A 12,538-nucleotide genomic window follows, 5' to 3' on the forward strand; every position below is an offset into this window, starting at 1 on the left:
TTTTTTATAATAATCATAATTATGCAATGTACTGAGTATTTCTTTTCAATTGGCTATAGGGCTATTTACAGTTTCAAACAATACTTCTACATGGAATGTATACAGTATGTCATATAACAAACATCTATAATAATATATATAGTATAATATATATGCAACAATATCACATGAGTGTAAAAGTACATGAACACTTCACTTTGACCCGATCAAAGCGACTAACATTGATCAGTGTAAAACACGGAATGTACAAGAGAAACAACACAAGCCTATATTAAGTGGCTTCATTTCATGATCCAAAACAAGTATACATTCAAAGCCTGAGGTAAGTGCAAAACAACATCTAGAGGGCTTATCGCAGGACTCTTGTAACGCATGTGATTTGGGATATTGAGTTACAACCATCTTGCATTAAGCACGCGATCTGTAATCGGGGTTTGGAAAAATCAACGAAACATGGGCAGTTCAGATCATACAATATGTGGTTATATATCGTCCGTCTCATTTAGGCAAAGGGTGACTGGTATAAGGGATGAACAATTATATACATGTAAGTTGTGCACATTGGAACCCATGTGGCTTACTATCTTGGTTTGTTAATGTATTTGTAAACCTTCATTGTCTTCACATACAGTATCAGATACCATTGGAATCAATTGTTTTTTAAAAAGTGCATTTTAAAATAAAAATAGCAGAGAAGATGCAGGACTTAAAAATACATATAATTGAGGCGTTCTTTATATATGTTCGAGTATGTTGTGAATTGTCGAATATATTATTAAAGTACTGTAATTGTCGGCAATTCTATATGCAAGCACTATAGCAGTACAAGAAATAATCATTATGCATTTGTCCTATATAACATATTTTAAATAATTTGTGCACAACCAATTAAACCAAAACTCTTGCATTTTACGCAACAGACAATAAATAACACTCGCATATAACGTCTATAGCGTCTAAGACAGGGCACGTAGGTAGATCACGTGAGAGACGAACGTCTCCGGAAGCACCATGACGTCACGCACCATCGTTGTTGTTGTTTTAAGTATAGAATCACGTGACCTGAACTTCCGGGTAAATTGTACTGGTCACAAAACTGTTTGAACACTGTAAGAAAAAGTGTGATAAGCTTTATAATTCAAGTGACAGATGTCTTGATATTGTTTCCTAATAACTATGTTTACTTATTTAGGTCTTAACTGAATATAAACACAAAATATTTGTTCCTCAATCTATTAGAAACATTTCGTTTAACTCATTTTTAATATAGCTTTGGTGTCCTCTTCTTTGTGTAGAATTTAGAAATTCATATAAAAGCTTTTGAATTGAAAATACGTTGTTTACCATTTATGTATTGTCTAGAATGCCCTAACAAAGCTGGCTTCAAGGGTTTGGTTGCTGAAAGATAAATACAAAATCAGCACATTGTATACATGTTTCGATGCTGCTTTTTTAATTATGTTCGCTGTAGGACATTTTGATGCACATTTTTTCTCAACTTTTCCACTTTTCAATCTAGAACTTATAATTGTACATAGAAGTTCGATTTCATGAGTCTTTTTGTGTTGTTTTTTCATCTGATTGATATAAACAAAGTCAGTTTCCAGCGGCTCATAAATTGTCAATAGTATATGACTTCAATGGTAGTTAACGTTTAATACTTACAATATAGGCCGGGTGGGGTTTGGGATCTGCATGTGGCCGCTGTATGTGGTACTGCAAGAAGGAAGTGTTCATGTATAAAATATCACTGGTTACTTTATGTTTTCAATGCAATTGATACAAACAAATATCATTATTCTTAAAATGTAATTAAGATATTTAGGTTATCGGTGAGGCCCGGCTAGCTCTAAATATCCCATATAGTTTTGCTGAAACAGTTTCTCAATAACTGGTCAACATACTAGGCGGACATTTCCTACACTAAGAGAGAAACTTTATGGTTCTTGAGGAAAGCATGTTTGGAAAAATGCTAAGTGGTAAAATGAACCTTTTTTATACACAAAGAATACATATTCTTTCATATCTAGTATAATTCACAATACTAGATATGTTCATATTCCTTCTATAATTCCCAATTCACAATACAAGATATGTTCACATTTCTTCTATAATTCCCAATTCACAATACAAGATATGTTCACATTTCTTTTATAATTCCCACTTCACAATACAAGATATGTTCACATTTTTTCTATAATTCCCAATTCACTAGATATGTTCACATTTCTTCTATAATTCCAAATTCACAATACTAGATATGTTCACATTTCTTCTAAAGGAATACTTAGTCTTACCCTTTCATTTGGACTAATGTAGTTGTACAGGAAATCCCACGAAAAATTGGACTGTTGATTGTCATACACTGAAATAACCACGGGTCATAATTCATTTTCCATGTATAATAATGATGATATATTTACCATACACTTATTAAAACATGTGACGGTGTAAATATATTGTGTGGTAAAGAAATAGCGGTACAGGTAATAATCGTTTCTGATAAACAAAGTTTTAATACGAACAGTTCTATTACTTAGATATAATAGTAACTTACAGTACTGATCAGCCCGGCTATAGTCGAAATCCCTCGGGCGGCCCCGGTGACCCTTCTCATCGGAGAACGAAGAGGAAGAGTCGTCAGCCCACCGCTGTGGACCGGAAAAGGGGTCACCGCGGCCCCATGTATTTATCTTCACCGGCATGCCTCGCGTAAAGAATCCTTGATTAATTGACTCCCTGGCGATAAAAGAAGCACTGAATTAATAACGGTGTTGATTCTATACTATTTTATAAGCTTTACATATGACATTGACACATGTTTTATACTTTTTAAAAAATTAAAAGGGAAATATGCTGGTACAAGGTATAGTCATTAAATATATCGCGTACCGGTCGTAGTCGCCGTCTGTGGAGAACCGTTTACGGCGGCGCGTCCGGAAGGCGTACACCATAGCCACGGCTATCACAAGAGCCGCTATAAGACCGAGAGGAATCCCAAGTCCGAGGCCTAACACCAGGGATAAGTCATCGTTCGTTTGTACAGGCCTACAAATATTTAAAAGTTCTTTAATATATATTCCATACAATAATTCAAAAAATGTATTAATTACAGGATAGAAACACAGTTTAATGAGCGGAGACTTAAAGTAGGCACTCAAAACGACCATCAAACGGTTAGTCCTAGAAATGAGTATAAACAGGTGTTCATAAATTGACATTTCTTCACACCAGTTTCAATAAATCTTAGTCAATGGACATGCGCCCCTAACTTCAGTACTTCCGTTACTTTTATTCAATATTGCACACTTACTGGCAGATGGGGTTGGAATCGATGACCACACACTCATATTTGTCTGGACACTGACCCTCATCAAGAAGTAAAATTTCACACTTCAGACCTGCAACGCCCTTGGTGGTGTCAACTGTAAGACATTGATAATGATACATTTACATCAAAGGGATTACATGACAGAGAAAATAAGTACGCTTTTTTGAACGAACATATACGCAACATTGTTTTAGATTAAATATCTATACAATATCTACAAAAATAACAGTCGTAACCCTTTTGACAAAAGAGGTATATTCGTTGAAACTTGTAAATTTACTTTCAAAACCCCTGATTTTCCGTTAGCATGCGTTTACCTTGAGTGCCCTCGACAGCCGTCAGTTTTCCGATGTACGTTTGGTCATTGATAGTAAGGTTGGTGTTTGACGTTAACGCTGAGGTGGCTACCGCGAATGCCTGGTCGGAGTCTGTACTGTCCTTCTTCACTACTGTAGCGTCAACTTCCAGACTCCCGCTGTAATCGGAGAAATGTATGAAATTCACGTTAAAATCAAGAATTGTTATTTCAGTAGGCTAATTACAATAAACATTCAATAACTATTATACATAATAAGAAAACTTTTAATAATGACATGTTTTGAATAATATTTGTTATGAAAACAGTTATGATAATCATCAATGTATAGTTTTCTCACCGTCTAAGGCCGGTGACAATGACGTCAACTACGTTGGTGCCCATGTACGTAGCATAGTAGTTCTTCAACTGAATAGTACCAAAAGCAACATTAGATCAATCAAACATTCGCTTTTAATCTTATTTTATGTTATAATATAAAATAATAATAATATATTTATGTTTTTCAATTTAAAACACATTGTTATTATAAGGCCCAATCTCATCATAATCAGATCCCCAATGCTCGCTTCCCGAAGGTACGCTATAAACATGACGTAATGAAATGAAGCGAACGTCACGAACGTTACAATATGATTTAAATGAGATTGTACAAGCACTCCTACGGAGAGGGCACAGAAGGTAGAAAAATCAGCACTTAGTATGCTTATCAAATATTGCTCTCCCTGAGCCAGGTTATGACCACTGTGGGCAGGAGCAATAGGCCTGACACACAACTTTAGCAGTTTGATATCGTAGTTTCAACAGATAAACAAGAATTAATACCGATTTAGCGACGTAAGCGGCCCATTCATCAAAGGTGGACTTAACGTCAAAGTTGAGACCGTCTAAGGAGGAGTCCGAGACTTGTAGCACCATGAAGATTCGAACACGGTCCTCTGTTGGAAGATATGATATGTTGTTGCTTTTTGTTAACTTATCAAATCTTAATTAATGGATGGAGGTTTACTTAATTCGAATGCAAGTTGGTTTCCATAACTTATTTTAGTATATTTATTTCTTTCAAAGAACAATGTAAGTATCTTATTAAGTACCAATCATTCTATTCATCTAAGTAAAGAGAATCATATACGTGAAGTAACTTACGGTTAGCAGGTAGTGTAGCCGTTGTTGTAGCTGAAATTGAAAGTAACCGATCAGCATCACTTTAACACAGTTCTTGTAAAGCTAATTTAACGGAACTTGGACAATTGATTAATTGAACTAACAAAACAAACGATGAGCATCACATTCAACACATTTCTTTTAAATGTGAGCATTTAACGAACTTGAATAAGTAAGGGACCGAACAAAGATTTTCTTTACCTGTCTCAACGCAAATTCCATTCGCGTCTTCCGTGAATCCCAGCAGACAAGAACACTCGAAACCGCCCTCAATGTTGTGACAGTATTTGTTTTCCGCTTCCGGACAGGGGTTGGTTTCCGACGCACACTCGTCTATGTCTACCTCGCACCGGGTGCCATTCCAGAACGCGCTACACTCGCAAATTCCGGTTACGTGGTTACACGACTGTGACGCCACAAGCGTGTTTTCCCTGACACAATCGCAGGAGTAAGTGCAGCTGTCGCCAAAAGTGTTTCCAGAACACGCTGAAAAAGACAGAAAAGCAAGTGTAAGCTCGTTTCTATTTTATTTCACTGATTAACTCTGCACACAGTGGCTTGATGACAAAGGCTCATTAGAGTCACAATAAATAATTTCAACTAGCCAAAATTATATTATATACATACTTGAACATGTATATTATCAAAATAATACATTGCCATAAACATAAAATAAGATTTGACAAAATTCAAAAATACCCTATACTGTAATATGGTATCTCAAATCTCATTTATTATTGTGACTTTAATGTGGCCTATTGCAAATTAAAACATTTCATAAGAAGGCATAGTACAGAATATTTTAGTAAACACCGAGACAACGCGGAAATTGAGTTCCTTATAAAACATCATATCTTAAGATTTTTCTTCTGATTTTGAAAATAGTTTTACACACCTTCACAGAGTCCATTGCTGCTGATAAATCCTAAATTACAGGGACACTCGAAAGACCCGTCTGTATTTGTGCACGTCGAGTCCTGGGTACAGTTATCCGTGTTAAGCGCGCATTCGTTGACGTCCGTGGCACAGTCGACGCCCTCCCAGCCGGCGCTACACACACATCCGGTCACGGGATCACATCTCTCCGTGTTGGCAGCCTCGCAAGTGCACGTCATATTACATTGCACGCCATACGTGTTACCCGTGCACTCTGCAAGGGATAAAATTTCAAAATGTTGAATTATACTTATTCGTTGCTATCTAATTGCAAAGGAGGCTAACTACATGTATGTATAAGTTTAAATAAAGAACGCATTCGTGCATGCCCCATTCCATGGAAACAGAGTGCTTTGCTGGGAGAAATGGTATTAGGACACAAGGCATCAGGACTTACGATACTTATAATCATATATGAAGTATACAAATCCTCATTGTCGGAAGCCAGCCTGTTCATATGAACGTACCGATATCCTCATCCTTGTTAACCAGACTACTCATAATAATATAGCGTCGGTTCCCACAATGCTTCACGGTCAAGAGGACAAATGTAAACTAACATGACCAGCTTTAAATCAGTTACATGTACATCATGCCATTTTGATAATTTTAAACATCGTTTTTTATAACTAATATGAAATGATTGCCATGAGTGATTTAAAGTGATTTCCAAAGAAAATAAGCCTTACGTGTGCACGAGTTTCCGGTGCCAGAATACCCTGCGAAACATCCACATTCGAAAGATCCCGGAATATTTGTACACTTCTGTAAACAGGTGTCCGTTCCCAACAAACACTCGTCGTCATCTGAAATAATACGTTATTTATATCATCATCAGAATAATCATGTTCGTAAACACGATGTTACGCGCGAGCGTGCTAGTTTTGTGTTTTAGAGACGATAACTCTTGTCAAAGAAATTCACAAACACCCTGTCTAAATATCTCACGTAGTAGACTGTAGTGAATAGAAAATGGGTAAACCAATGCACAACCCGGTAAACGGTGTAAGATAAACATGACTGATAATCATCATTGTTATTTCAAAATATAACGTACCAACGCAGACGCCGTCACTATTGATTGTGTAACCGGAAGCACAATCACACGTGTAAGACCCAGCTGTGTTCGTGCACGTTTTGAGCACATCTCCGCAGATATTTGTCGTGGAACATTCATCGACATCCGTATCGCACGTGGGGCCGCTCCATCCCGATTTACACGTGCATGCACCATTTTCGTTCGAGCAACTGGCGGTATTCGCCACGTTACACGTGCAACTATTCGCACAGTTGAGACCGTACGTGTTGGCTGGACATACTGTGCGAATATAAAAATATAGACACATGAAATTCCAAAACATATTTGGTACTTGGGATTGGATTTTAACGAAACATCCTCTTATTTACAATATGCATTAAACGGCATTTCAACTTCACATTGACAATGTGTATGAAAGCATTTATTCTTGTTTAATTGATTTTAATATACCATACAATTTACAAAACATAAGAGGACCTGTATTTCTAAAGAATCTGTGTTTTCTTTGCCTTAAATATATCTTGCATCTAACCTTGACAGGTTCCGTCAGCGGAGGCGACGTATCCAGTATTACAGATACATTCGAAAGAGCCGGCCGTGTCTTGGCACGCCGAGTTGTCCGGACAGATTGACTGGTCGGTACACTCATCGATATTCGATGCGCATATGCTTCCGGTCCAGCCAGATTTGCATGTGCATGAGCCGTCTGTCGGGGCACATGACTCGGTGTTTGCATCGTTGCACGTGCATGTATTCAAGCAGTTGCCGCCCCAGAAACCCGCGTCACACACTGAAAAAATAATATCAATTATGGATTTAAATGTTTACTAACTGATAATTAGTTAAAAATATTTTCCGCCATTTCTATTTCAAGGCTGAACAGTTTTGTGCCATAAGAGTAATTGCTAGATGACAATGAAGTGAAATCTTTATGATTAAGAATAAACGTGAGTGTGTCAACCCAAAATCTGACACAGGGAGGATGAGTGGCCGTAGGCGGATCTTTAAATACCCGCGAAGGTTAAAATTCTTAATGAATAAGCATAGTACTGAAATGATTGTCCATCTGCAATTTCATTGGTTAAAAAAGAGGATTGTATTCTTCCGGTTTTCAGACTTAATCCGGATACTGTTTCTAGACATTAAACATATTGACTACCGAAAATAAGATTGTGGTTACTCAGGTGATTAGTGAGAGTGTTGTTCATCTCATGATATGTGATTCATATACTAGTTATATTGATTCAAATCTCCCACACCTACCTATGCAAGTTTTCTGGTCAGCATCCAGTTGGAATCCGTCCTGGTCACAGTAACATGTATACCCTCCGGCAAGTTCTGTACAACCCTGACTGCACACGGCCGGGGTTTGGCCACACTCAAGAATGTCTGAAAGTCATCATCCATACAAATTTAAAACGTTATATCTATTTTGTTAATACAACAAGTTCTTATTGACATACCACGTTTTGTATAGCTATTCCTGTATACACAATTAATTTTAATGTATGAAGGCATAAATTTCACTATCTCAAATTTCATTGCATGGCACAACTTCCATTGTGAAAAAATAGTAAATATATGGTAACATTGTTTTGGAAATAAAATTGAAAAGTATTTATAAACATCGAAATTGTTTTACAATAAATTGAAACAATCGACTTTCGGTTGTTTGTGCAACACACGCACCTTCGCAGTCTGTGCTGGACCCGGCAGCGAAGGTGAAACCAGCCTTGCAGAAACACTTTTCTTCCGCTTCAACTACGGCACAGTCGGCGTTGGCGTTGCATGGGCTCGCCTGGCACACTTCAGCAGCTGTAAATTACAAACATTCTCGATTCAGCTCTTACGTTTGTTTTAATAAACTATATGCATCAATGTATTTTCTATCATGTTTTTGGCAGTAATCTCGATAGTTTGAAGTTTATTTTACTCACTTGTCCTTTAAAACCTATCTAAACTTCAAGTATCAATACAAATAACTGACCAAATGGATCAAATGGGCTCAACAAATACACTAATGAAAAGTCCAACCTACCGAACCATGTCTTGGTCTTGGTTTCAATGTAATTTAATACTGGATCACCGGTAATCGACCAACTTATGTTTATATTTTTTTAGAATTATCGTAAGATATATACTTGCTTTTTTTAAATACGTCTACTGATAAGCCCTACTTACGCAAGCACGTCCGTCTATCGCTGGTGTCAAGGACAAAGCCTGGTTCACACGAGCAACGGTACCCGCCGACGGTGTTTTCACACACCTGGCTGCAGTTGTTCACACCATCACACTCGTTAATGTCTAAAACACGTAAAATAATTTCAGCCAAATATGTGTAGCTGTCAAAAATCATAAAAAAGCTTTTATATAGGTGCAGAAAGTTTATGATCAGAAAACGATAACATTATTAATACCAATACTAATACATATTCCTGCTGACATGATAAGTTGACGAATAACTACAATCTTTAGACACAATAAGGTTGGCCTTACTTTTTAAACATATATTTTTGTAACCTTTTATTCATAGTAAGTCATTTGACTCTTAAAAAATGCTCGTTCAATTGCAATGATGCATAATACTGAAGAAAGTTACCATTGCATGAGTTTCTGTCGGCAACAAAGCCCGGGTTACAGCTGCAGCTATATCCGCCCGCTGTGTTTGAACATATCTGGGCACACTCGCTCGTCCCCGCTGTACACTCGTTCACATCTGTAGATAATGATAGACGTATACAACCATTAGTTCAGATGTGTTTACAGCAATGTATGTAACATAAGAAGACGACTGCGAATAAACATCGAGGTAACATGTTTATGCTAAATGAATATAAATGAATTGCATTTTTTTATTCGCAGTATTTTAACCTTTAATAGATCTAAAAACAAATCTAGTTCAAACATGGAACGAGTATAAAATCGCAATTTCTGATGGAACAAAATGGATGGCAATGACTAACCAACGCAGTTGTTCGAGCCATCACGCTCATATCCGGATTCACATTCACATTGGAAGGAGCCAGGTGTGTTAACGCAAATCTCGTTACTTCCGTTACAATCATCACTTCCGGTCGCGCACTCATCCTGGTCCGCGTCGCATTTGTCGCCCGTCCAGCCGCTCTTGCATACACATCCGGTCACATGATCACATCGCTCTGCACCAACACCACAGCTACACTCCAGTGCGCAGTTGTCGCCATAGTGGTAGGCGTCACAGACTGGAAAAGGAAAAATGACGTCATTGATATCGTCATTCAAATTTAAATCAGTATTATCGATCTCCTTACGCAGTGCTCTCCCCTGACGACCAAAATAGATCTCTACCACCATGAGCGAGTACAGCTGGAGTTCAGCTATATAAACTTTATTTACATGTTGTTGTTTTCTTCTGACTTTTGAGAGTAGTGTTTATCAAATTTCAATAATTCAAGGTGCATTGAGGTTAAAATGCAAAAAGGTATTTTGAATGTTTGTAGTGATAACTGTACTGAAAGGGAAGTAATCACATGGAGTCTGCAGTGTTATTTATCAAGGCTGAGTATTCGTTTGCGTGAAGAGCAAATAAGTTGTTGTAGGGTAGAACTCAATGGCAATACGAATCGGTGAGGTTGAGCAAAAACAAGGATACGGACTACATGAGGGACTACAGCATACGTGACGGTCTTATAATTGTAGGGTCTTACTTGCACAAGTCCTCTCGTCGTTCTCCAACTTAAAGCCGGTCTCACACTGACAAACGTAGCCGCCATCATTGTTCAGACATGTCTGGGTGCACAAGTTAAGTGTTGCAGAGGTACACTCGTTCACATCTGCAAGAATTAAAATGTTTGTAGAATTAACATTATTAATAATTTCACTTCAAACATGAAAAACATCATGTATTTATGATAAAAGTGATACAGCCCTGAGTTCAGTTAAGACTAACAGTCGCCCTTGATAGCTTACGTTAGCAAATTGTCTTGTTTTGTATTCCGTTACATCGCATACACTGCAAGCCCGAAACCAAACAAACGAAAGCTGTAAACACCTTTACTATCAAACTTAAGCTTGATGTATTGAAAATGTTAGAAAGTATGGTCAATTTGTGTCACCGGTCTATGATTTCACCATATGGTCAATGCGGGTCACCGGTCTATGATTTCACCATATGGTCAATGTGGGTCACCGGTCTATGATTTCACCATATGGTCCATGCGAGTCACCGGTCTATGATTTCACCATATGGTCAATGTGGGTCACCGGTTTATGATTTTACCATATGGTCAATGCGGGTCACCGGTCTATGATTTCACCATATGGTCAATGCGGGTCACCGGTCTATGATTTCACCATATGGTCAATGCGGGTCACCGGTCTATGATTTCACCATATGGTCAATGTGGGTCACCGGTCTATGATTTCACCATATGGTCAATGCGGGTCACCGGTCTATGATTTCACCATATGGTCAATGCGGGTCACCGGTCTATGATTTTACCATATGGTCAATGTGGGTCACCGGTCTATGATTTCACCATATGGTCAATGTGGGTCACCGGTCTATGTGGTCAATGTGGGTCACCGGTCTATGATTTCACCATATGGTCAATGTGGGTCACCGGTCTATGATTTCACCATATGGTCAATGCGGGTCACCGGTCTATGATTTCACCATATGGTCAATGCGGGTCACCGGTCTATGATTTCACCATATGGTCAATGTGGGTCACCGGTCTATGATTTCACCATATGGTCAATGCGGGTCACCGGTCTATGATTTCACCTTTTACACATCTCAGAACTTCTTAATTGGTAAGGCTACTTCTGTATTACTTGGCACGTACCTATGCAGGTCTTCTGGTCAGCTCCCAGTTGGAAGCCGGTGTTACAGAGGCACTCGTAGGTCTGTGTCTGCTGGTCGGCGCGGCAGATCTGACTACATCCGTTATCAGGGAACTCAGTCGCACACACGTTCTCAACTGCAAATATACCATTGATTTACTCATTCCATTTATAATTGATGACTCGTATGTATTGTATGATGTATATGTTGTGGTGCATGCTGATTCGTACAATAGTATTTCCAGCCATTTTTAAACGCATTCAGTAACAGACTCAACATCAAACTTACGTGGGACAACACTGACAAACCGTTTGAGAAACAGAACCCTTATCCTGGAGTAAGCTATATCATATAAATAATCTTTTAAAAAATAAGAAGCTGATGGATTCTTATTTGAGTTAAGTTTCAAATAATGTTGGCAAATGTCTTGAATAATCAAAGCACTGACAGTCGAGTACGATGTGCGCTTTGCATGGTGCACATCATAAAATTACAATCAGTATTTGGGTTTGAAAAACAACTACTACAAATATGACTGATATCACAAACAGTGATGTTGTTGGATTTTGTTATCTGCACTTACCTTCGGTGCAAGTTATTCTGTCGGAATTAATTCTGTACCCGAAAAAGCATTCACAGCTAAACCTCCCAACACTGTTTTTGCAACTCTGTTCACAGCCTGACACACCGGCCGCGCATTCATCAAAATCTGGACAACATAAGAACATTATAAAAAAGTCAATATTTAAATACAGTTTCCTTGCAATCAATGCATATATGAATTGTGTACAGTATTTTAGTGATATAAAATAAAGAATATGGGTATTTGTTTTCATCTATTCAAAATTCCTAGCCAACAAATTTACTGTGCCAGATCGATGTGACCAATTATGCAACATATAAGTATGAACATACGCAATTTAAAAA

General features: G+C 37.9%; 1 protein-coding gene across 1 annotated transcript in view; it reads right to left on the reverse strand.

The window, feature by feature from the left end:
- Positions 1–732: 732 nt before the first annotated feature.
- The window catches only part of LOC128235516 (mucin-17-like), a 40,536-nt gene continuing 28,730 nt past the window's right edge, over positions 733–12,538 (reverse strand). Inside the window, exons 24-47 of the mRNA XM_052950325.1 lie at positions 12,195–12,320; positions 11,613–11,747; positions 10,473–10,598; positions 9,750–10,007; positions 9,386–9,502; positions 8,968–9,090; positions 8,476–8,601; positions 8,050–8,175; positions 7,319–7,576; positions 6,805–7,065; positions 6,437–6,553; positions 5,707–5,961; positions 5,013–5,297; positions 4,794–4,823; positions 4,473–4,585; positions 3,988–4,055; positions 3,649–3,806; positions 3,314–3,425; positions 2,893–3,048; positions 2,558–2,739; positions 2,298–2,365; positions 1,666–1,716; positions 1,345–1,398; positions 733–1,107 (exon numbers count right to left, since the gene is read on the reverse strand). Coding sequence (XP_052806285.1) covers positions 1,384–1,398; positions 1,666–1,716; positions 2,298–2,365; positions 2,558–2,739; positions 2,893–3,048; positions 3,314–3,425; positions 3,649–3,806; positions 3,988–4,055; positions 4,473–4,585; positions 4,794–4,823; positions 5,013–5,297; positions 5,707–5,961; positions 6,437–6,553; positions 6,805–7,065; positions 7,319–7,576; positions 8,050–8,175; positions 8,476–8,601; positions 8,968–9,090; positions 9,386–9,502; positions 9,750–10,007; positions 10,473–10,598; positions 11,613–11,747; positions 12,195–12,320 — 3,266 coding nt within the window. The 3' untranslated portion in view covers positions 733–1,107; positions 1,345–1,383. The remainder of the gene's footprint in view (positions 1,108–1,344; positions 1,399–1,665; positions 1,717–2,297; positions 2,366–2,557; positions 2,740–2,892; positions 3,049–3,313; positions 3,426–3,648; positions 3,807–3,987; positions 4,056–4,472; positions 4,586–4,793; positions 4,824–5,012; positions 5,298–5,706; positions 5,962–6,436; positions 6,554–6,804; positions 7,066–7,318; positions 7,577–8,049; positions 8,176–8,475; positions 8,602–8,967; positions 9,091–9,385; positions 9,503–9,749; positions 10,008–10,472; positions 10,599–11,612; positions 11,748–12,194; positions 12,321–12,538) is intronic.

The sequence above is a fragment of the Mya arenaria genome, chromosome 5 (genome assembly GCF_026914265.1).
Source record: "Mya arenaria isolate MELC-2E11 chromosome 5, ASM2691426v1".
NCBI lineage: Eukaryota > Metazoa > Mollusca > Bivalvia > Myida > Myidae > Mya > Mya arenaria.